Genomic DNA, 26,423 nt, shown 5'->3' on the forward strand with positions numbered 1-26,423 from the left:
ATCATATAGGCAGTTTTAATAAATTTCTGCTTTACTACTAAGACACTCCTGCAGTCGTGTCAATGTAAGAAAATACTTGAAATCCGACAGCGCCTTCAACAGCTTTGAACTGTGAAGCGGTAACGGTTGTAGGCGAAAACAACCGTATATAGGCCTACTTATTGGCATTCGCATAGATACGTTTACAAAATCTCGTTTTAGACAGCGAAACAGCTGTGCCCAACGTTCGAAACAGTCTCGGATCATGTGCCTTAATTTGGTCACCATACTTAGCCATCTGCACATAATGGATATTTGTTTGTACGACTGTTTCATAATTTCAAAGGTGTTTTCGAGAAGAGATAGAAATTATTTTTTTCGGTATTTCACTACAGACACAGTTAATCTTTTGTCCTCGTTTCCAATACAAAACTGACAAAATAAATACCCGGGATACGACGGGTTTGTCATCTAGTACGGTACGTATATATATACAGCGTGAATAATCTAAAACTTGCACCGCAAATGTAGCGGAAACGGAAAGTCTATTGATATGCGGTTTTCACAGAGTGGGATGGTGGTGAGGGGCTCTTACTGTTAGCCAATAAACAGACTGCAATACTATTTAGAAAGTGTATTTTTTGTGCAAACATACACTTTTTTAAATACAACAACTGGTTTAAAAGGGTGATAAATAATTGCCGAGATGGTTGACGTCTGTTAGCATATCTTTCCGCATACACCGTACAAGAACGAACTGCATTTTTCCTTCACTCTCCATACACCATGAACATGCCGGCTTTTTCTGCGTTGATGAACCCCATCGTCCACTCATGATCTACTGCTTGGACTGTCACACACTGACTAGCAAGTCGACATGCACTCAAGAAGCATCATGCCACAATAAGCAAATATGAAACCATCGTATCTAGCAACCACGCAAGTTGAATGGCACATACAAGTGTCGGTGTGGAAGCTTTTCAAAATACGGTATCTCGTAAACGACTCTCACTAAAATTCTGCAACAAAAACCACCGACATTCTAATTTACCCTACTTTTGGCCTGTTGATGTCAATAGGCATGGTTCCATTTAAAAAATGTATGTTAACATAAAAAAATAATTTCCAATCACTATTACAGCCTATTTATTCGCCAATAATCGAGCCCGTCACTACCGATTCATTCCGTGAAAACCGCACATCAATAGCATTCAGTTTTGGGTGATTCATCCTATATATAATTTTGGACACCTTATATATTTAGGGTGTCCCAAATTAAAGTTCCAGTTTCAAGGCGCTGTAGAAAGAAAATCACTGCTCAGAATGACGTCAGATTTGACCAGCGTGTTATTGACACTGGGGGGAAACGTTATGGAACAAAGAAAACTTCAGTTTTACCGATAGATGACGCTGTGAGGCTCTTAACGTGAAAAGGGTCGGCTACAAATGATACACTCCTGGAAATGGAAAAAAGAACACATTGACACCGGTGTGTCAGACCCACCATACTTGCTCCGGACACTGCGAGAGGGCTGTACAAGCAATGATCACACGCACGGCACAGCGGACACACCAGGAACCGCGGTGTTGGCCGTCGAATGGCGCTAGCTGCGCAGCATTTGTGCACCGCCGCCGTCAGTGTCAGCCAGTTTGCCGTGGCATACGGAGCTCCATCGCAGTCTTTAACACTGGTAGCATGCCGCGACAGCGTGGACGTGAACCGTATGTGCAGCTGACGGACTTTGAGCGAGGGCGTATAGTGGGCATGCGGGAGGCCGGGTGGACGTACCGCCGAATTGCTCAACACGTGGGGCGTGAGGTCTCCACAGTACATCGATGTTGTCGCCAGTGGTCGGCGGAAGGTGCACGTGCCCGTCGACCTGGGACCGGACCGCAGCGACGCACGGATGCACGCCAAGACCGTAGGATCCTACGCAGTGCCGTAGGGGACCGCACCGCCACTTGCCAGCAAATTAGGGACACTGTTGCTCCTGGGGTATCGGCGAGGACCATTCGCAACCGTCTCCATGAAGCTGGGCTACGGTCCCGCACACCGTTAGGCCGTCTTCCGCTCACGCCCCAACATCGTGCAGCCCGCCTCCAGTGGTGTCGCGACAGGCGTGAATGGAGGGACGAATGGAGACGTGCCGTCTTCAGCGATGGGAGTCGCTTCTGCCTTGGTGCCAATGATGGTCGTATGCGTGTTTGGCGCCGTGCAGGTGAGCGCCACAATCAGGACTGCATACGACCGAGGCACACAGGGCCAACACCCGGCATCATGGTGTGGGGAGCGATCTCCTACACTGGCCGTACACCACTGGTGATCGTCGAGGGGACACTGAATAGTGCACGGTACATCCAAACCGTCATCGAACCCATCGTTCTACCATTCCTAGACCGGCAAGGGAACTTGCTGTTCCAACAGGACAATGCACGTCCGCATGTATCCCGTGCCACCCAACGTGCTCTAGAAGGTGTAAGTCAACTACCCTGGCCAGCAAGATCTCCGGATCTGTCCCCCATTGAGCATGTTTGGGACTGGATGAAGCGTCGTCTCACGCGGTCTGCACGTCCAGCACGAACGCTGGTCCAACTGAGGCGCCAGGTGGAAATGGCATGGCAAGCCGTTCCACAGGACTACATTCAGCATCTCTACGATCGTCTCCATGGGAGAATAGCAGCCTGCATTGCTGCGAAAGGTGGATATACACTGTACTAGTGCCGACATTGTGCATGCTCTGTTGCCTGTGTCTATGTGCCTGTGGTTCTGTCAGTGTGACCATGTGATGTATCTGACCCCAGGAATGTGTCAATAAATTTTCCCCTTCCTGGGACAATGAATTCACGGTGTTCTTATTTCAATTTCCAGGAGTGTAGATGAATCGCAATACGACGGATATGGATTGAGTTGCACACAAGCCACCCATACTGTTCAATGTGCATGACTGCGTAAGTTCGGCTATCTGTTAGTTAGGTAAGGCCATCCACAAAGGCAAGGTCGTACCACTTCGGATGTTCTAGATAAGAAACCTCATTAAAAACAAAGTTACCTCGGTTTATAATTGCCCTGGAGCTAAAACCCGCTTAAAAAGAAAAGTACCTCAGTTTATAACGGTCGTGAGACTGGCGCTAAACATGGTCGGTGTGGAGTCCACCGTCCATCACAAGTTGAAATCGAAAAACAGCATGTTCCGCAACAGATCTGAATGTCTCGGGGCGTGAGAGTCACGTTCTGAATGTGTTGCGCAATGCATGCATTCAGTCCAACTCCGTTCGTAACTGGATCACAGAACACAACTTCTTTGAAATAACAACGTCTTTGAAATAACCCTACAGCTAGAAGTCACATGGAATATGGTATGGACGGCCAAGGTGTATGAAATGACGGCTGAAAATTTCAGCAGTTTTGAAATGTCTCTGCGGTAGCCGCTTCACTGGTTATGCAATGTGCGGAGAAGTGCCAACTTGCATAAAAATGGCCCTACCCGAAAATCCACATTGTTGAAAGTTTAGGATGACGTTGCTGCGCAAAAGACTCTTATAGCGTTTATCAGTGACGGTACAGGTAACAGACCATCAGCACCCGTCTCCTAGTAAAACTAGGGCCCTACTATAAATGATGCGTCAATCTGCACCATACAGTCACTTTTGCAAAATGAAGTGGTACCGTTTGATGTGGTACGGATTTTCCGTTGCTCATATTCTACAATTATTCGTACTGACATGTATTTCAAGACGAAAATGGGCTTAGTCTGTCCGCAGAATGTTCTATGGCCACTCATTGTCAACTTCCTTGCGAACAAGAAATTCCAGAGTGAACTTTTTCTTGCTGGCAGTTGAGCAAGAAACAGCTCCGGAACATGGTTGATTTTGTGTGGATAGCAATGCATGATATTTCTTGGGATTTTAAGCTAGCACGCATGTCCATTGTTTGGCCAATTCCCCGTTGCACTGCATGTCTGTACACCATCGCTCGACCTCTCCTGCAGTGCTGTGGCCACATCTTTCATAGACTTAGGATCAACTGCTTTCCTCTCCCTGCCACAATGTTCTTCAAGGGAACATGTTTTTTCTACTTATGAAATATTTTATCCCGACCCTTATCAGGCATTGGACCAATGTCGTTCTTCGTAGACTCGGAACTTCTGTAGGGCTATTGGCGCACAGTCACCGATCTTGTAAAAGAGCTTAACCTATAGTGCGCGGTCCTTCATGGAGACAAACATGTTACGCGACTCGGACGCAAATTGAGGATCAGCGGAGTGCAGCACTTCTGTTGATGTGCACATTCTGACGCTTACAGCACCATCTGAAGGTCAATTTTTTTGGTCCATGACATTTTCTCCCGCGTCAACATTACGTTATTCAAATGTTACGTCATTCCGAGCTGTGGTCCTCTTTCTACAGTATTTTGAAACCGGGACTTTAATTATGGACATCTAGTGTATCCCGTAATTTCTTTTGTTGGTGCGACGGAAGACTTATTATAGTTTGTATTTTGTAACTTTGTTTCTTTGTACTCCTTTTCTGTTTACGTCCAGGAGTTACTAAGCATGGAATTATTAGTTTTTTCTGCTGTTGTGTGTCTGAACGTTTATTAAAACGTTGTTTCAAATTATTGTCCATGGATATGATAACATGAAGTTGCAGTTCTATGTAAAATTGTAAATCTTTATATTCGGTGTAGTGTCAGGCGAGATGTGTTGAGCTCATATTGATTTCGGTAGACAAAGAAACTAATAACCAATTATGTCACATTGCTTTAATGGCTAAATAACATCTACAACATTAATCTTAGAACTGGAATGTGCATATCGCCAAGCCGCGTGAATGCTATGCGTGTGTGGTATGTACCGCGGAGTAATGTACAGCGGACTGTCAAATTGAGCTAGAAATACGTTAATGTGCTTTCTCGAGAAGTGATATTCGGAACATTGATCTTGAATGTACGATGTGCCGATCTTCGCATGTTTAGTGTGAGCGTACGGTAGCTATTGTGAACAGTATGGTCCTTTTAGTACATATCGCGGACTGTAAAATCAAATCACAATTATATTAGTGCACTTTGTTATTGGAGGCTATGGTAACCTGAAATGTTCCTAGTTGTCATCGAACGGGAAACAGAAGATTCAAAACTGTGGCTACAAACGGCTAACAAACGTTATGACATCTGGATACGTCATGTATTTACTGAATGAAACTTTTTTCTCTACGTTGCCAGCTGCAAATACGCTCAGTGAGAGGATTCTACAAACATTACGCGTTCGTGCTGCGTCCACGAACAGGTGGCTAATATCAAGAGGATTAGCACGACGACGATAATCGCTCGATGCTCTCGGATTATGGACCAACATACGAATGATGACGACACACCGACACACAGCATCAGTTAAGTGAGGGCTGACTTTGTGCAGACCAGCAAAGCTCAGTCCTCGCGAACTATTACTGGAAACAGCTTTGAATTAAAGTTATTAATTTTGTTAATATTTTTCATTGTCTTTCAGACAGCTGAAATTAAACTTAACTTTGAACAGCATTTTCCAGTAACTTGCAGAATTAAAGATTAAAAATCAATTTCGCTCACTAAAAAACTGCCACTGCATATATTACATTTTCGCAACCCTATTATCTTCCGATACCATCCTCATTGTCGCAAATAAGCAATATTAGTTGTGCTACCAAAGCCACCACTTTTTTCATTCGATTTCATTACATATGTGTAAATATTTTGTTGTTTGTTAGTGTTATTTTCTGCGTTTACCTGTTGCCTTGTTTTTCGAGCTAAGTCTGGTGTTGATTGTTACCGTATGATGGGAAAATTCAAGCATTTGTGCGGAGTCTGCCGTTAAGCTAGCAGGTAGCGGTCAACCACAAATAACTGATGTGTTCTCACTGGAGAAGTGCTTTGGTAAGGCGAAGGTTTTCATTTAAACTTCGATGCTTGTCATGTTATGATTTTCTCAGTTTTGCTTGTGTATGGGGTAAAGGCTAATAGCTATTTCAAACTGTGTGGCGTAATATTCAGTTAATCCTGTGTAAAGTTAAATAGCCTTGGTTTCAGTTACCTCCAAACTCATGCACATGAGATATTAGAGGGGATATATCAATTGGCTCTGAGCACTATGGGACTTAACATTGGAGGTCATCAGTCCCCTAGAACTTAGAACTACTTAAACCTAACTAACCTAAGGACATCACACACATCCATGCCCGAGGCAGGATTCGAACCTGCGACCGTAGCGGTCGCGCTGTTCCAGACTGAAGCGCCTAGAACTGTTCGACGACTCCGGCCGGCCGGGATATATCAGGTTTCCTCCACTAGAATGTGAAGTTGTTCAGAAAGGATAGATTAAATACAGTTGGTGTGGCGTGTTTGTTGCTTTTAGAAGTGGTTATTTTTGTAGAGAGATTGACGTAGTTAGTTCCTGTAAATTAGCATGGGTGGAGTTTATACTGGAAAACCGGAATAAATTAATAATTGGTTCCGTTTGCCGACATCTCGACTCAGTCGATACAGCTGGTGAAAACTTCCAAGAAGTCTTCAAGTAGGTACCCCACTCATACAATTATACTTGATGGCGACGTCAATCTACTCTCGATATGTTGGCGAGATTAGGTGTTATAGTCGGTGGTAGGCACAAAATATGGCCAGAAATCGTTGTGAATGTTTTCTCGGGATATTATTTTGTACAATTATTTGAAGGGCCCACTCGGAGTGTAAATGGATTCGAAAACATACTCGACCTTTTAGCAAGAAATAACCACTAGCAAACAGAGACTGTTATGACAGATGCAGTGATTAGTGACCACAAAGTCGTTGTAGCAAGACTGAATACCGCAACACCCAAACACTGCAAAACCAAACCCAAAATATGTTTCTTTAAAATGGCAAATAAAAATTCACTCGGCGTTTTCCTAAGAGACAGCCTCCATACCCTCCGAATTCCCTATGGAAGTATAGACCAGATGGGGCTTAAATCCAAAGAAACAGCAGTGACAGCTGTAGAGATATTGTCACGTAGAAGTAGGTGTAATTAGATGAATGACGAACACGAACTTCACTTACAGAAGGTTTATTCAACACTTGCACATACAAGAGCACCGAGCGTACTGTCTCCGGCCAGAACACACACGGTTTGTATACAGTTACAGAACATTCCAGTATAATGATTCTTGACATTTGTGGATACTTCTAGAAGGTACTCGAACCGTATATAGAAACTAAAATTTCACAGTTCAGGTGAGCTTTGAACGCACGACCCTCCATGCAACAGTCTAGTATCATAACCACTATACCACGGTGACTGTGCTACTTAGTTTCTTCTGCGACAATATTTGTACCAAATAAATCAATCATAGACGAAAATAACCGCCCATGGTACGAAAAAGGTCAGAACACTGTTGGAGAGACAATGAAAAACCGCGGGAAATTTTAAAGAACACAAAGTCCGCATAAATGGTGAGGTTTTACAACCCGAAATTCAATGTGAGATTCTTTTAATAATGTCCACAATGAAGGTCTGTCTCTAAATCTGGCAGAAAATCCAAAGAAGTTCTGGTAGTATGTGAAGCAGATCAGTTGCGAGACACAATAACTTCACTGCGCAGTAGCGAAGGGAATGTTACCGATGACAGTGCCAATAAAGGAGTTAATAAATACAGTTTTCCAAAATTCCTTCACCAAACGAGACGAAATAAGTATTCCAGAATTTGAATCAAGAACTGCTACAAATTAGATTCCTTTCAGAGTATGCTGATATACACTGTCCAGTCACATTAATGTCACCACCTGTCAGTAGCCTGAATACCCATCTTTTACAGCGTGGACCGCTGAGAGACGTCGAGGAAGAGAGTCAGTGAGGTTCTGGAAGGAAACGACAGGGACGTGGAGCCGTGCCGATACCAATGCCGTGGCCATCTGCGCTAGGTTTCTCGGTTGAGGATCCATGGCGCAAAACAGCCCGATTTTTGGGGAATCACTCTCAAATTCAATGCACTCGTGTGGATGCTTTGTACCCCAGATTCGACAATTATGCCTGTTCATTTTCCCATTGGTGTAAAAAGTGGCAGTTAAGCTATCAACAATGCCATCCCCATCCTCATTCAATTGTTGCAAAAGCGAACAAAACTCGTAACGCTTGTATTTGTCGTCGTCATTGAGCTTCTGCACTAGCTCCAATTTGAATGGTTTCATAGACAGCTACTGTCGCAGGAGTTTCAATACTGTCGCGAATTCTTTGGACTAGTCATGAATGTCTCTCGTACGCGCTCCACATTCACTTCACTCACATTGGGACGTCCTCTTCTCTTTGCCGGGCACAAGCAACCCACCGTAATGAACTTGTTGTGGCAGTGGTAAATGGCCCTCCTTGTTGGTGGCTTTTTACCGTACTTGGTTCTAAACATCCGTTGAACAGCTACAGTACACTTGTTTTTGTCGAACTCCAACACACAGAACGCTCGCTCCGCACGTGAACTCTTCATGTTTGCGACTAGCGCTGACTACCGGCAAATTACCAGACTACGCTGTGGCGGTATACATGAAAAGAAACTTTCAGGGCTTCTCTTCAAAAAGACATATGTGTGATATCGTACAATGTTTGGTTTTTGTGCAATAAATAATTGAAAGTGTTCCCGGACTTCATGTACACCCTGTGTTACTGCTTGGAGCCATGGAGCCTGAAGTTGTCTCATCACCTATGAGGCGGTTCGACGTATTTGTGGATGAGAGAGATGGAGAGAGAGAAAGAAAGCTTCAGCACATTCACTGCGTACCCGGCAGTTACGAATAGCGAGAAGTCACATTATTGTACAGGCTGAATTTTTTTCGTATGTACTCTGACAGAACAAGAACATGTCCTATGTCTGAGATGCATCCAGTTTGTGTACCATTTAATAGTTCAGTTGTTCAACGACTTGCACACAACAATAAAATTTTGAGGAGAATTTCACTTCTTTCAGTGTCCAGAGCTCTTCATGTCGTTAAAGAGTCATTGATTCCTCTCCTTGAATCGTGTAATATTGATCCTGGCACAATAATAAAAACTGATTTTCAATGAAAAAAATTCAGCTCTAGACAAATGGTCCGAAACAGGCGCTGTTAATTTCTGGTGTGAAGTGCTTCAACACAGAGATGCAAATACGTCAGCACATTTCACGAATTGACAACTTTAGCGCTGTCACTACTAATGTTACCAGGTCGAATGCGGAAGTGGAAAGACTTTTTCGACAGTTGAACATAATTAAAACTAAAGCGAGAAATAAAATGAAATCCGAAATGATGAATTCGCATTTGTCGATCCGAGCAGGAATCGGAAGGAAGAGACAATGCTGTCACAATAATGAACTGCCAACTTTGTTAACATGGGCAGCCACAGCTGTTGAAATTCATGGTGACTTGAAACTGAATGAAACCGCAGACAGCTGTTAACTGATGGTTTATTGGCCCGACCGGTATTCGGGTGTAAGAGGTGTCACATAAATTAGCACATGGAGATGCTCCGAACGCTCATAATCAGAAAATCCACTAGTGTTTTACCCTAACGACTACTGATTATACACTGCTGGCCACCGTAAATGCAACACCAAGAAAGACAAGAGGTAGCACAACAAAATTTATTGTGCAGATAATATGTTGACCAAGTATCAAATGATTACGTTTACAGACGTCTGTGACATGTGGTTCCTGCCAGAATCAGTAGCCAGAGTAGCCGCCATTGTTGGAGATCACCGCTGCCACACGTCTCGGCATTGAGTCAAAGAGACGTTGGATGTGTTCCTGGGGTACAGCAGCCCAAGCAGCTTCCACACGTTGCCAAAGATCATCTGGTGTGGCAGCTGGGGATGTAATCTGGGTCACTCGTTGAGCAACCATGGACCACATGTTTTCTATCGGCGAAAGATCCGGAGAGCGAGCCGGCCAGGGAAGCAATTCAATCTGGTTATTGACGAAGAACCTTTGGACAATGCGTGCCACGTATGGTCGCGCATTATCCTGTTGAAATATGGCTGTGGCCGAGCCCTGAAGGTAAGGAAGGACAACTGGCTTCAGCACCTCGGATATGTAGCGCCGGCTATTTAAAGTACCGGCAATGCATACTAGAGGCGTGCGAGAGCAATATCCAATACCGCCCCATACCATAATACCCGGTGCAAGACCAGTGTGGCGGTGCATAATGCAGCTGTCCAGCATCCTCTCTCCACGGTGTCTCCACACTCGAATCCGACCATCGTGGTGCTGCAGACAGAAACGTGCCTCGTCAATAAGGACAACGTCATTCCATTCTGCCGTCCACATCCGTCTGTCATCACACCATTGGCGACGGAGACGTCTGTGGTTCTGCGTCAATGGTAGACGAAGCAATGGACGTCTTGCGGACAGACCACTCTGCTGTAAACGGCGTCGAATGGTACGCGCAGACACTGGATGAGGCGTTACAGACGCAATGTGCTGTGCTATGGTTCGGGATGTCACCTGAGCGATCCGTCACTGCCATGCGCACAATTTGCCTATCAGCACGTGCAGTGGTGCACCGAGGTGAATGCGATCGACCACGTCGGTCCGTCGTACCCTCCTGCATCCAACGGTCACATATCCGCATTACAGTTGTTTGGTTTCGTCCAACACGACTAGCGATTTCTCTGTATGATAATCCACAATCTCGGTAAGCCACTATCCTTCCTCTGTCGAACTCGGATACTTGATCAAAAGATGTTCGCTGTTGTCTACGAGGCATAACTGATCGTCTTGTGAAACAACCACAAGGCAAATACACGTGCCGAACGTACACTCGTCGAAATCGCCAAACCTTAAATGGCGCTATGAGGTGGCGCCACAGGCGCGCGTGATGTGCGTCTACGCTGAAATTCTAATCAGTTGCATATCTCATCGCTGCAAACTCATGGTGTAAATTTAACTTGATTCGGATGCTTCCTTCAGGGTGTTGCATTTACGGTGGCCAGCAGTGTAGTTGCCGCATCCCCTGCACTATTCGCCCCAATGTTTCGGCGATTTTTATTCTTTGGGCACTCTCCCTCTTCATGGGATTGTCTTCTCTGGCTATGAACGTTCGGGAGTCTCCATGTGCTAATTAATGTGACACCACTTATGCCTGAAGATGTTGCTTTAATACAGTGTTAACAGACCATCAATTAACAGCTGTTTGCGGTTTCATTCAGTTTCACGTGACCTGATCGGAACTGTTAACGACATGTAAAGCATCTGAACATATTTTATCTGCTACTACCTCTGCCTATGGTGTTGAACCTTCTGTCGAGGAAGACGTCGATAACCCCGAGCTCTTCATTTTCTCTTACGTAAGTTCGCTGTGCCACATTTCATAATATTGTTCTAGCTTCAAACAAAGGGATAAATTGGATTGCTCATACTTTTGGTTACTCAATATACTCAGTGCTTAAAAAATAACAATCTAATTGTTTTGTCAAAGGCACGATATAAAATGTAGTGGTTTATAGTGGTTTTGAATAAGTTCTTTTAGCGGGAAATTTCATTTCACTGTTGGCAACAAAAATGCTCTGAGTATTCGATGTTCTTTGCCTGCTCTACAAGGGACAGCGTGAAGTAATATTTAGCGTTAATGATGTAATGCAATATCAGTCATCGGGTTTGTTCGGTTTTGAATTCTTTTTAAACTAGCTTTCTTCGCGCGAATGCCGATGTTGTCGTAAATTTCATACTTTTAAACGGTGTTATCTATCTAAGGAACTTTGAGGTTTGAGATGTCATAGTAATTCTGTTAGAGAACTTGCAAGAACAGTTGAAAAATGGTTCAAATGGCTGTGAGCACTATGGGACTTAACTTCTGAGGTCATCAGTCCCCTAGAACTTAGAACTACTTAAACCTAACTAACCTAAGGACATCACACACATCCATGCCCGAGGCATGATTCGAACCTGCGACCGTAGCGGTCGCGCGGTTCCAGATTGTAGCGCCCAGAACCGCTCGGCCACTGCGGCCGGCAACTGATTACAGAACTCATCAATAAGAACAACTATAACTGTGGGACTAATTTCCAAATCGCGAAAAATCAGCTGTTTCATACATTTTGCTCGAGTAGGTTACTTTGTATGTAACTTTTACAGGGATTAGCTGATTTCAAGTTTGCCCTATGATAAAAGAAAAGCATCATATTAATGAGTTTCATTTTAAACACTTAAGTGATTATTGGCCTTTTTTAAAATAACCCTGTAATATCGCCCGAAGAGTTATTTTAGTTGTTAGTAAGTTGTTGATGTGCTTCTGTATGATTCTCTGATTCGCAAACAAGTTGTAGTTTTTGTTTGCTGTTGTTACAGAACCGGAACCAGTGTCAGTGGGAGTGGCTAGTACGTCGACTACGTGCGCTGAAAATCTTTTTGATATTTCTTATGTGGTAGGAAAAATACACACTGACGAGGAAAAGCATAAACATCTGATGGTGTCTTCAGAACAACCTCGTAATTATGAATACTCGGAGCAGACAGAGGGTGAACAAAAAAGAAAGTTCCGTTCTGATTGGCTAAAGGAATACGCTTGGCTAGTCTATAGCCAACAACAGAACGGTGAATACTGTTTGCCCCTGCGGTACTATTTTCTGGTCCAGATAGTGGGGGCAAGCATTCTGTGGCTTTAAGGTATTTAGTCACTCGTCCACATTGCAAATACAAAAAAAGCTCTTGAAATCTACAGAAACCATTCTGCTACAGATTATCACAAAATGGCAGCTTTAAAAAGCACACATTTGAAAAGTTCATATGAAAACCCCGAAAAAGATGTAACTAATTTAATCGAAATTGAGAAACTGAAAATGATTAAATCAAACAGAGAGCTGCTGATTCGTATAGCAAAGACGATCATATTATGTGGTCGAGAAAACATACCGTTAAGAGGCCACTCAGATGATGGTACACTGTGTGATGAAATCAGCCAAGGAAAATTTCGAGCACCTTCAAAAATTTCGCTTTCACTCAGGGGATTCGTCTCTCCAAAAACATTTAGAGACGGCGCCAAAAAGTGTTACATATCTGAGCAAAACAACTCAGAACCAGCCGATTGATAGTTGCCGTTCTGTCATTATAAAAAAGCAAAATATTATGCTGTCCTTGGCGACGAAACAACGGATGCCACTGGTACAGAACAACTCAGTGTATGTATCAGGTATGTAGCACAATACAGGAAGACTTCATATGCTTTCTATCTGCAACTGACATGACTGGTGCTGCATTAAGCGATCACATCGTTCAAGAATTAAATGAAGTCGGCCTACAAGTAGGTTATGATGGAGGTTCCAGCATGTCTGGACAGTTCAGTGGCGTAAAATCCCGACAAAAGCAGCTCCAACCGCTAGCGACTTATGTGGATCGTCCAACAAATAAACTAAACCTAGCTATCGTGAGAGCCTGCAGTTTGCCTAGTATACGCAATATGATGGGAGCTGTAAGTCGTGTCACCAATTTTACGCGCGAGTCAGCGAAAAGGTTGGAACTTATCAAGCGAACTGTCCTTGAAAAACACCCAGAGGCGAAAAGAGCAAAGTTACAAATTCTTAGTGATACACGCTGGCTTGAAAGGCATCGTGCACTCCTTCAATTCGAAGAGCTCTTTGACTCTATCGTACAGTTCCTTGAAGAAATGGACAGAACGTCTCCGTCATTGGAAAGTGCAAGTATTCTGACTTCTGTTCAACGATATGACTTTGTTTTAACTTTGACGGTAACTGCCGCTGTATTAGAAATTACTTTTTCGCTTTCATGGCAACTTCAGGCTGTTGCATTAGATCTCAACCTTTGCTATGAGATGATAGTGTAATACGATACAGAGAAACGACATATGAAGAAATTTTCCGAGAGACGTGTCATATTGTAGAACCTTTGGACATCCGAGTGCAGGCATCCAGAATCGCCAAACGTTCTGCTCTTCGCTCAAATATAGAAGCACATGATGGTAAGGAATACTACAGGTAAAATAAACCTTTAATACATACACACGATTTTTGCTTGATGCAACATTTCTTTCTTTTCCGTTCTTTCGAGTTCGAGAATAATGTCATGTCGTGTTTTGTTTCAGATTGATTATATTGATTCCTTTCATCGATTTTGTATTGGGACAGTTGAGGAGTCGATTTTCGATAGCACAGCACTCTTCAATTCTCGACCTGTTCACCCTTATGCCAAGTGCCATCGTAAAAACAGAAAATCTGAACTTTTTAGTGGCAGCTGCAGGTGTTTACAGCAGCGACTTGCTTCATCCCCTCTCGTTATCGGGAGAAATATTTCTTTGGAAGGAACTCTGGAGACACAGGGAACATCCCCCCCCCCCCCAAACAGCAGTAGAAGCACATTAAGAGACAAATGAATTTTTCCATAATATAAAAATTCTTTTACAAATTCTCGCTACATTACCAGTATCTACATCTGGTGTGGAACGTAGCTTCTCTTCGCTTAAACTGATAAAAGTCGTACTTTCGTGCGACAATGACGGATGACAGGTTGAATGGTATATTCAGCGAGATATATCTGGCAGTCTATAACCTGTCGAAGTCACTGAAGAATTTGCAAAGCGTTATCCGAGGAGACTCGCTATGCGTTAAATGAGCAAAATAAAATTTGCAGATTTTTAGTATATTAATGTTTACCTTGAGGAAACCTACGCTCAGTTGGATCAAGCCCCTCCCAAAACAAAATCCTCGATCCGTCACTGTTTTGATTAATACATTTTTCTCAGTTAACTCAAGACACACTTTTTGCTTTTCAAAATACGAATATTGCCGGTGCAAACGCTCTGACGAAAACCACAAAGGAACATGTTTCAGTCACTAATGCATTGTTACTGCAATTAATTAAAGAATTTGATCGAACAGAGAAACAAACACAGCAACAAATTCAAAAGTTTGACTTAACTGACGAAATTAAACAAACACGCGAAGATTTAACCACTGACATTCATTAAATTGAATAGAAATATCAAAACATTTCTGAAGACTTAAAAACACAAATTTGTGAACATTTTCAGCCTATTTTCTAGCGACATGAAGAGACATTACAGAATCATAAAGCTGCGATAAAATAACTATAGATTATTGTACATGCATATCACGACACCTTGCAGGCTAAAACTGACTCTGTTGCGTCTGCCGATACGGTCGCTCAACTTGATAAAAATCAGGGAAACTTAAAAGACACAGTAGATACGATTACGACACAAATGGACATTCTAAAACTTGGCTCAGAAAAACACACATCGGAACACTACCGGAAAAAGTAGCCGAACTTTCGGGTCAGTTAAAGAATTTATCTACGAAGGTAAATGATGATTTGAATGATACAAGACCGGTAGCCTTTACTGACACGGAGGAGTAAGAGGAAACAAGGAAGTTTAAAAAGTGTCAGAAACAAATTAATACGCAAAACAAAAGCGAAATACAGGAAGTACAAGATCAGTTGGCACAGGTGATACAAGAATTACATATTTCAGAGGATAGTGGAGTCTCTCTGTTGGTAGGACACGCATTGTAAAGTGAGACGCAACGAGATATATGTTTGATTGGTAATGTTTGGGCAGTGGAATAATTGACAACTTTATAATTTTTACAACTGTATGTTATATGAACAAGGTAAAATTTTCTAAATACATTATTTACTCTTCAACAAAATCTTTCTGTTGGTAACCATATGCCTCCTAGAAGTTAGTCTATAGTAGTTAGAATCTTTTATTTAGCAGGCTGTTGTTGCTACTTGCTGTAATTGCTGTAGTTATGAAGATTCTCTGTGAGGTAAGTGACTTATGAAAAAGAATGGGTTATTGTTAGGATTTCTTGCAATGGATGGCCATTCTTTTGTGTTGATTATTGGAAGTCATGTTGTCACTGTATAGCAGTCAGATTGCGTGGGGCTTGTGTATTGTTGGTAATAAAAGAATAGGTTAAGTTTGAGTTGTCTTTGTCAGGGAAAATTCTGTAGGTCAGTGTTTAAATGATAAGAATAACCAGAGGCTTAGTTTGTAGCTAATACAATTACTGAACTTGTCAATTAACACTTTCTTTTGTCAAATCTTATTTATTACATTTATTTTTTTAATATTGCAAGCAATTAAAAATATTTTTTGATACAGTGTGTAAAATTACCATTTGTATTATTAGAAATTAACGAAGTTTTGCAGTGCAAGCAACTTAATATCAAATTTCCGTTTGTTATCAGATTAGTTTCCTGAGAAAATATAGTCAAATCAATTTCCTAACAAAAAACTTTTACATCGGTTGTCGAGTGCAAATTAAAGTTGTGCTGTCCCCGATATGGATCTCTGAAGTTTTGCCACTGACGACAGCTTTTGCACTTTGATCCTGATTTCACGCTTGCTGGGGGCGGAATCCCGTGGAGGGTCCATTTAATTTCGCAGCTGCCGCTCGCACTCTCGGACGTGTTCGTCTAGGGCAGAGGTCCTCCACTGGGCTCGAGGTGATGAGATTTACGCTGCTACCGAACACCACAGGCGGCTGGCGATAATCCTCTTACCCGAGTCAGAGGGGAAAAACGTCAGGGTTCAACGAAAATCTGATTCTCTCACAACACTGCTCAAATGCACTTCCGACATCCACTGCGTCATATGCTCTGAGTTATTAAGTCTGCAATTCACAACGAAGCTGAGAGGAAGATACTCCGTGCTTTTGACATTTTCGAGGGTAACTCCAAAAGTAAGGTCTCCTATTTTTTTATAAGTACATAGACCTGTTTATTTCTGAAATGGTTTACATCAGTTTATAGCTTGAACGTTTAGCTATTTTTTGACATAATCACTATTTCTGTCGATGCATTTTGGTACACGCTGTGGCAGTTTTTGTATGCCCATGTCATACCAGCTCACCGTCATGCTGTTGAGAAAGTTATGAACCTCTTCTTTCACCTCGGAGCTGGATCGCTGGCACCACAGTTATCGCTGACGGGTACTGTGAGACTCTGAAAAAACTCAAACGGGCAATTCAGAACCGGAGAAGAGTAACTTTGAGCAAGGGCGTACACATTTTCTATGACAACGCTCGCCCACACATCACTCGGCAAACGATTGTTCTCCTGCAACAGTTTCAGTGGCACATAATCACCCACCAACCCTATAGTTCTGACTTGGCGCCCAGTGTCTATCACCTGGTCCCTAGGTTAAAAGAACATTTGGCCGTAAAGCGATTCAGCTCCGACGACAAAGTGAAAGAAGAGGTTCATAACTTTCTGAACAGCATGGCGGCGAGCTGGTATGACATGGGCATACAAAAACTGCCACAGCGTTTACAAAATGCATCGACAGAAATGGTGCTTATGTCGAAAAGTAGCTAAATGTTCAAGCTATAAACTGATGTAAACCATTGTAGAAACAAACAGGTCTATGTACTTATAAAAAAATAGGAGACCTTACTTTTGGGATTGCCCTCATATGAGGGTCTCGTATATGTTCTTCAGGTATGTTACCGTTCAGCGGTAATTCACAGCAAAATGTCTAATAAAACTTCCACAGATATGTAACAGAGGTAGTGTTTCTCTGATGGTCAGTATTTTAAGTAGATATTGTCTACAATGAATGAGATTAAAAGACAGTGATTCAATATTTAATTCATTTCTCGTTTACAATAACAAACAAGACTTCGTTGTAAATAAAATAGAGAATAAGTTAACGTAATTAGGTCAGGAATTACTTATTCAAGTATCGTCTTAAATAAACGAATAATGACGACGCTCTTACTGCGTAAGAGAGGATTAAAAGAATGGAAATTGCAGACACCTTGATCTAACACTTAACTCCCGTCTGAGATACACTATCGATGCATCATTCGACGATCAATGAAGGAAGGAAGGAAAATTACCAGAATGAGATTTTCACTCTGTAGCGGAGTTTGGGCTGATATGAAACTTCCTGGCAGATTAAAACTGTGTGCCGGACCGAGACTCGAACTCGGGACCTTCGCCTTCAGCGGGCAAGTGCTCTACCATCTGAGTAACCCAAGCACGATTTCGAGTCTCTGTCCGGCACACAGTTTTAATCTGCCAGGAAGTTTCAAGGAAGATCACCGTTAACTGTCCGACGACAACGAGGTATATAGAGGCGAATTGTTAGCTTAGATTGGACAAAGATAATAAAGGAAACGTCGTGTTCTTTTCATTTGTACTACTCCTGATTTCGTCTTAAGTGATTTCGTGACGTTATGGGAAGTCTACGTACGGCTGGTCGAACAGGGTTTGATTACCGCTCTTCTCGTTCCTAACTGTAGTATTTTAACAGCTGCACTTCCTCCTACGACCAATATATATGCCATGCAGCTGACACTGGACAAATTAATGATTGTTAAAATATATAGAGTTGTGGTACCTTTTGCGAAAAAATGTCTTCCCTTATCAAAACGTAAAATGCATACACGAATAAGTGGTATTACCAAATATGAGTGATCAAATAGTTTTTATAGATTAGCGGTGGGATACCGATCTGACTGTCGTCTCGACACGAGGAGCGATGGGTTGGGGTGATATTTCATTCATAGCAGAGCTCTTTTGGTTGTCACCCACGGCACCCTTACAGCACAACGGTACATCGACGATATTCTATACCACGTTTAGCTGCCCTTCATGGCAAGCCATCCTAGGGTTACATTTCAGCACGATAGTGCTCGCCCACACAGGGCGAGAGTTTCTTCTGCTTGTCTTCGTGTTTGCCTTGAAGCATTACGGGCAGGGTTATCCAGCCAACTCAGGATTCGTCGATGGAAGGCGGCGACTGGATACAAACTGGCACGATAGTCCTCAGAAGGACATCCAATAATATCTATAAGTAGCAAGTCAAGTAACTAGGGCATAAGGGCCCAACACATTACTGGCTTGCTCAGTTTGTGAGGCTCTTTCTCTTAAATAAATCATCCAGTTTTTCTGAAATCGTAGTCATATTTGACAGCAAATGTACATCATATCTGCCGATTAACGTCCCATTAGGATAATTCCTTGGTGGTATGCCGTTTTATTTATCTTAGTGTACATCTCTCGTTCAATGCTGTTTGTTATCATGCAAAACCAGAAAGAAACACATTAAAATAACCATGAAAAATGGAAATTCCTCCTCTTACCTACCTTTGCGTTTCTACTACACTTTCTCCCCTTCCGCCTGCCTACCGACAACCTGGGCCCCCTTCCGTCGGCCACCCCACAACCCCTCCTCCATCAATCTCATCACAAAGTCACCCTCTTCCACCTACTTCCTCATGTTCTTATATTTCTTCACCTTCCCATTGTTTGTTGTTGTGGTCTTCAGTCCAGAGACTGCTTTGATGCAGCTCTCCATGCTACTCCATCCTGTGAAAGCCTCTTCATCTCCGAGTAACTACTGCAAGCCCGCCCGGTTGGCCATGCGCCTAAAGCACGGCTTTCCTGGAGGGAAGGAGCGCCTGGCAGTGGCATGAATCCGCCCGGCGGACTTGTGTCGAGGTCCGGTGAGCCGGCCAGTCTGTGGATGGTTTATAGGCGGTTTTCGATCTGCCACGGCGAATGCAGGCTGGTTCCGCTTATTCCGCCTAGCTACACTATGTCGGAGATTGCTGCGCAAACAAGTTCTCCACGTACGTGTACACCACCATTACTCTACCACGCAAACATAGGGGTTACGCTCGTCTGGTGTGAGACGTTCCCTGGGTGGTCCACCGGGGGCTGAACCGCACAATAATCCTGGGTTCGGTGTAGGGCAGCGGAGGGGTGAAGTGGACTGTGGTAGTCGTCGTGGGGTTGTGGACCACTGTGGCTGCGGTGGGGATGGAGCCTCTCCGTCGTTTACAATACAACACAACTACTGAAACCTACATCTTTCTGAATCTGCTTAGTGTATTCATTTCTTGGTCTTCCTCTACGATTTTATTCCCCGCCCCCCCCCCCCCGGCCCCCCGCCGAGCTTCCCTCTAATACTAAATTTGTGATCCCTTAATGCCTCAGGACGTATACTACCAACTGAACCCTTCTTCTAATCAAAATGTGCCACAAATTGCTCTTCTCTTCTATTCAGTACCTCCTCATGGTTACGTGATCTACCCATCTAATCTTCATCGTTCTTCTGTAGCACCACATTTCGAAAGCTTCTATTTTCTTCTTGTTTAAACTATTTATTCACGTTTCACTTCAATACGTAGCTATGCTCTATACAAATACTTTCACAAAGAACTTCCTGACATTTAAATCTAAACTCGATGTTTACAAATTTCTCTCCTTCAGAAAAGCTTTCTTTGCAATAGTTGGTCTACATTTTATATCCTCTCTGTTTTGACCATCATCAGTTACTTTTTTCCCCAAGTGGCAAAACTCATCTACTGCTTTAAGTGTCTCATTTCCTAATGTAATTACTTCAGCCTTACCTGATTTAATTCGACTACATTCCATTATCCTCGTTTTGCTTTTGTTGGTGTTTGTCTCATATCCTCCTTTCAAGACACTGTCCATTCCGTTCAGCTGCTCTTCCATGTCCTTTGCTGTATCTGATAGAATTACAATGTCGCTGGCAAACCTCAAAGTTTTTATCTCTTCTCCATGAATGTTAATTCCTACACTAAATTATTCTTTTGTTTCCCTTACTGCTTGCTCAATATACAGATTGAATAACTTTGGGGATATGCTACAACCCGGCCTCCCTCCCTTCTCAACAAGTGTTTCCCTTTCATGGCCCTCGACTCCTATAACTGCCATCTGATTTCTGTAAAAATTGTAAATAGCGTTCCACTCCCTGTATTTTATCCCTGCTACCTTCAGAATTTGAAAGTATTCCAGTCAGCATTGTTAAAAGCTTTCTATAATTCTACAAATGCTGGAAATGTAGGTTTGCGTTTTCTTTATTTACCTTATAAGTTTATTGCCTCAAGTGTTCCAACATTTCTACGGAATCGAAACTGATCTCCCCCAAGGTCGACTCCTATCTGTTTTTCCATTTGTCTGTAAAGAATTCGTGTTATTATTTTGCAACCGTGACTTATTAGACAGTTCGGTCATTTTCATATCTTTCAACAATTGCTTTCTTCGGGATTGGAATTATTATATTCTTCTTGAAGCCTGAGGGTCTTCCGGCTGTCTCATACATCTTGCTCACCAGATGGAAGAGTCTTGTCATGGCTGGCTCTCCCATGGCGATCAATAGTTCTAACGGAATGATGTCTACTCTCAGGACCTTGTTTCGACTTAGGTCTTTCAGTGCTCTGTCAAATTCTTCATGCAGTATCGCATCTCCCATTTCATCTTCATCTACGTCCTCTACCATTTCCATAATATTGCCCACAAGCATATTCACCCTTCTATAGACCCCCTATGTCCTCCTTCCATATTTCTGCTTTCTATTCTTTGCTTAGGACTGATTTTTCATCTGAGTTCTTGATATTCATAGACGTGGTTTTCTTTTCGGCAAAGGTCTCTTTAGTTTTCCTGTAGGCACTATCGATCTTACTTCTGGTGATAAATGCTTCTACATCCTTAAATTTGTCCTCTAACCAACTCTGCTTAGCCATTTTGCACTTCCAGTCGCTCTCATTTTTGAGACGTTTGTATTCCTTTTTGCCTGCTTCATTTACTGCATTTTTTATATTTTGTTCTCTCATCAATTAAACGCCGCATATCTTCTATTACTCAAGGATTTCTAATAACTCTCCTCTTTTTACCTGCTTGATCCTATGTTGCTTTCATTATTTCATCTGCCAAATCTACCCATTCTTCTTCTACTGTATTTCTTTCTCCTGTTCTTGTCAACCGTTCCCTAATGCTCTCTCTAAAACTTTCTACAACCTCTGATTCTTTCAGTTTATCCAGCTCTCATCTCCTTAAATTCCTACCTTTTAGCAGTTTCTTCAGTTTTAATCTAAAATTGATAACACCCGCCCCTGGCAATGTCTTACGATTTAAAACCTGGTTCCTAAATCTGTGTCTTACAATTTCATAATCTGTCTGAAACCTATGGGTGGGTCCAGACCTATTCCACGTATACAGCCTTCTTTTGTGTTTCTTAAGCTGAATGATAAAGTCATGCTCTGTGCAAAATTCTACCAGGTGGCTCCATCTTTCATTCCTTACCCCCAGTTCGTATTCACCTACTACTTTTCGTTCTCTGCCTTTTCCTGCTATCGAATTTCAGTTCCCCATGACTATTAAATCTTCGTCTCCCTTAACTACACGAATAATTTCTTTAACTGCATCATACAGTTCTTCGATCTCTTCAACATCTGTGGAGCTATTTGGCATATAAACTTGTACTACTGTGGTAGGCGTGGGATTCGTGTTTATCTTCGCTAAAGTATTGCGTTCACTATGCTGTTCGTAGTAGCTTATCCACGTTCCTGCTTTTTATTCATTATTAAACCTACTCCAGCATACCCCTATTTGATTTTGTATTTATAACCCTGACCAGGAGCCCCATTCCTGCTGCCGTTGAACTTAATCAATTGTCACTATATCTAACTTTAACCTGTCCATTTCCCTTTTTAAATTTTCTAACCTACTTGACCGATTAACGTATCTGACATTCCACGCTCCGATCTGTAGAAAGCCAGTTTTGTTTCTCCTGATAACGACATCCTCCTGTCACCACCCTGTGCTCCTCCTGAGTAGTCCCCACCTGGGGTTCCGAATGGGGGTCTATTTTACCTCCAGAATAGTTTACCCAAGAGGACGACATCATCATTTAACCGTACAGTAATGCCGCATGTAATCGGAAAAAATTAGAGCTGTAGTTTACACTTGCTTTCAGCCATTTTCAGTACCAGCACAGCAAGGACGTTTTGGTTGATGTTACAAGGCCAGGTCAGTCAGTCATCCAGACTGTTGCTTTTGCAACTACTGAACAGGCTGCTGCTCCTCTTCAGGAACCACACGTTTGTCTGGCTTCTCAACAGATACCCCTCCATTGTGGTTGCACCTACAGAATGGCTAATTGTATCACTGAGGCACGCGAGTCTCCCTACCAATGGCAAAGTCAGTGTTTCATGGGGGGAGGGATCTTCCCTTATCCATATCCATCTTGTCTCCTGCACCTCCCCCTCCCCTTTTCTATCTTCTCCTCTTCTGTGGCCATCAATTCCCCACTCTCTGACCATTTTCTCTTACCTCTTTTCTCTGTCCAACTCTCTGTTAATTCCCTAACCTCTCTGTCCGTATCTCCAACCATATTGTTGTCCACTTCCTCTGTCCCCATCCCTTTGCCCATCTCTTCCCCTCCTTCCTGTCCATCCCTATATCAAACCATTTTCATCTCCAGTACCATCACCATTGTAGGTAGGTGATTCTTAACCCTACAGTGCATCGTTCTAGACAAAACTGATGTGCTTGCCATGCCTGGTTGAAATCGATGACTGGGTGTTGTGTGTTGTCCTTAGGTTAGTTAGGTTTAAGTAGTTCTAAGTTCTAGGGGACTGATGACCATATATGTTAAGTGCCATAGTGCTCAGAGCCATTTGAACCATTTTTTTTTGATTCCTCTATGGCTCCCTTGACTTCCAGATTGAGGGTTACATCGTGGAGTTGATGTGCGTAATTAGCATATCACGCTGTTCATTGCGTCAATATGATTCTCATTTAATGAAGAAGAACAAGTTAGAGTTGATAGGTAAGGTTCCTGTTTACATAATCGCGTACCCTGTCGATACAAACCTACGTGTGAGGATATAAAAAACTGTTGTAATATTTTGGGATGGCTCTTACACACTTTGTATACGTGTTAGTTATTGCACGAAAGTAAAAACAGCAACCAGCCACAGTTAACACTGCAATTTGTTAGGGATGAATAGCGTCGTTACCGGCTGAGCAATATTACAGTGGCTTGTTGCTATTTTCACTTTAGTGTAATAATCAACCTATTTCTGTGTAGCCACAACCTCAATTTTCGACAGAATATAGTTTTGTAGACGCTATCTTTCATAGACAAGCTGCAGTTGCCCAATGCGCCATCGACGAAATGATATCTAAGATTGTAACACATAGTGATCAATCTGTTTAATATTACCATACATCGCTGAATCTGGGTGTTTGCACTGAATTAATGCCTTGTCAGCGCAATCGGAACTGTAACAGTGTTAATATTAGTATCGGCAGGTACATGTTTTTGCACTCAGCTGATAGCCCTCACACTAAAACAGAATCGCATAAGCTAAAGAATTTCATGTAATGTATTGAAGAAAAATGGTTGTAGCCTGTGACTTTGTGATATACCTGAAGCTGTCTTGGTCGATTGTTCTCTATCCCGAATAATATGGTGGTCGAGGCCTCGGTTCCGTCGTCAAGTCAGCTAGATGCTTTTGTGGAGCAAATTTTATTTATTTGACCTCATTACGGTACATTATTGAATGTTTTTCGAAAATGTATATATATTTGAGATATGCATTATTCGTAACGGAGAAGATCGTTTCCAAAATGTGCACTACCTGCCACGGGATCCAGAGGCAAAACTGAATTTTACTTATCACCCTAAACTTGCTTTATGTGCGGTATTAGAGGCATTACACGTGAACACTGAAGAACGAATTTTCTAGTTTCTGGGAAAAACTTTATAGCCATATTCCTTTAATATGTTAGTAAGATGCAGGTCCACATGAAAGACCGCAAATAAAAAAAATTACAGTTTCTGTCACACACGGAGTAACAAGTCCATGAAGAATTCGTTTTTCTACCATTTTCCTTTTTATTCCCAGAAAAGACAAAGCTTTCTTCCACAGATAGGAAGAGGGTCCAAACACTAATTTTAATTCAAAAGGTACAAATATATCTCCAATATTTTCAAGTGTTTCACGAGTCAGATTGTTAACACGTGAAGTTTCCAGCACCTTACACATAGAAGTATGCAAATAAGTGAAGTTTAAGCATTGGAGCAATCTTATCACGGACTTCTAGAGAATATGTAAGGGAAAGAAAGGGAAGCCTATTTATTTGGTAATTAAAATATGTTGTTGACTGTGGTACTTAATACGAGGGTTGGAACTTTAATAGTGGCAACTATTTATTTACAGCTCGTATGAAATAGATACGTGTTTCAAAGTTATACTGGCCTTCAAGGTAGTCACCAACATAGTGTATAACCCGTTTCCAGTTATGTGAAAGTCGTAAGATACTCTTAGCAGTGCCAGTTGTGTTGACAGTTCGAGTGGCGCGGTCTATTGCCCTACGAATTTGTAGCAGTTCTGAAGCGAATACTGTGAAGTGTTTCCTTCAGTTTAGAAATCGAGTTGAACTCACGAGGACTTAAGGCAGGAGAGTGCAGTAAGTGGTGCAGCACTTAGCAGCTCCATCAGTCAAACAAATCAGTAACAGCTTGCACTGTATGTGCTTGAGCATTGTCCTGCAAAGTGATGGTCAGGTCCTGCAGAAACTGACATCACTTCTGTCTCTAAGCTGGTCGTAGGTTGTGTTCCAAAAACGAACAGCACAGAGACAGAAGTGATGACTCTTTATGCATCTGACCATCATTTTGCAGGACAATGCTCAACGACGTACAGTGCAAGGTGATTTGTTTGACTGATTGGGCTGCTATGTGCTATACTATTGTGTAGGCAGCTTCCCTAGGGAAGGGAACCCCCAGTAAAAATCCTCGTCCTCGAGGTTAGGAGTTCAGCAGGAGGGCGGGGAGTGTTGGCATCCCAACCCGGCAAGGACAAATAAGAAAGCCGGATGGAATGTACAGAGGTTAGCGGGGACAATTGAGAATATAATTAAGGAAACGAAAGTGGATATCATGGTAATTAGAGGATCGAAAAAGAAAGGATGTGACAAGAAGTAATTGGAGACTGTATTCTGTTTTGTAGTGGAGTGGAAAAAGCTAAAAGAGTAAAGTAAGAGACAGGTGATGTTATAAGAAGGAAATGGAAAAAAAGAATAAATAACTGAAAGGAAGTAAATGAAAGAATAACGAGCATAACAATAAAAATTTATGTAATAAAAAATGGCTCTAAGCACTATGGGACTTAACATCTGAGGCCATCAGTCCCCCAGTACTTAAAACTACTTAAACCTAACCAACCTAAGGACATCACACACATCCATGCCTGAGGCAGGATTCGAATCTACGACCGTAGCGGTCGCGCGGTTCCACTCTGAAGCTCCTAGAACCTCTCGGCTACACCGGCCGGCTTTATGGAATAAAACTGAAAATAACTGGAGTGTATAGTCCTAACTTAGGCGACCCTCTTGAGACTTCTTCGATGACCTACAACAAGTGGTTGACGAATTTTGAGACGAACGTGAATTGTTGGCTCTGAGCACTATGGGACTTAACGTCTATGGTCATCAGTCCCCTAGAACTAAGAACTACTTAAACCTAACTAACCTAAGGACATCACACAACACCCAGTCATCACGAGGCAGAGAAAATCCCTGACCCCGCCGGGAATCGAACCCGGGAACCCGGGCGTGGGAAGCGAGAACGCTACCGCACGACCACGAGCTGCGGACGAGTGAATTGTTGATAATG

At 42.5% G+C, this 26,423-nt stretch overlaps 1 protein-coding gene across 1 annotated transcript in view; it reads right to left on the reverse strand.

The window, feature by feature from the left end:
- LOC126225244 (neuropeptide FF receptor 2-like) overlaps window positions 1–26,423 on the reverse strand; it is a 245,209-nt gene that overhangs the window by 205,354 nt on the left and 13,432 nt on the right. Inside the window, exon 3 of the mRNA XM_049942211.1 lies at window positions 986–998. Coding sequence (XP_049798168.1) covers window positions 986–998 — 13 coding nt within the window. The remainder of the gene's footprint in view (window positions 1–985; window positions 999–26,423) is intronic.

Source organism: Schistocerca nitens, chromosome 1, assembly GCF_023898315.1.
Source record: "Schistocerca nitens isolate TAMUIC-IGC-003100 chromosome 1, iqSchNite1.1, whole genome shotgun sequence".
In the NCBI taxonomy this organism is placed as follows: domain Eukaryota; kingdom Metazoa; phylum Arthropoda; class Insecta; order Orthoptera; family Acrididae; genus Schistocerca; species Schistocerca nitens.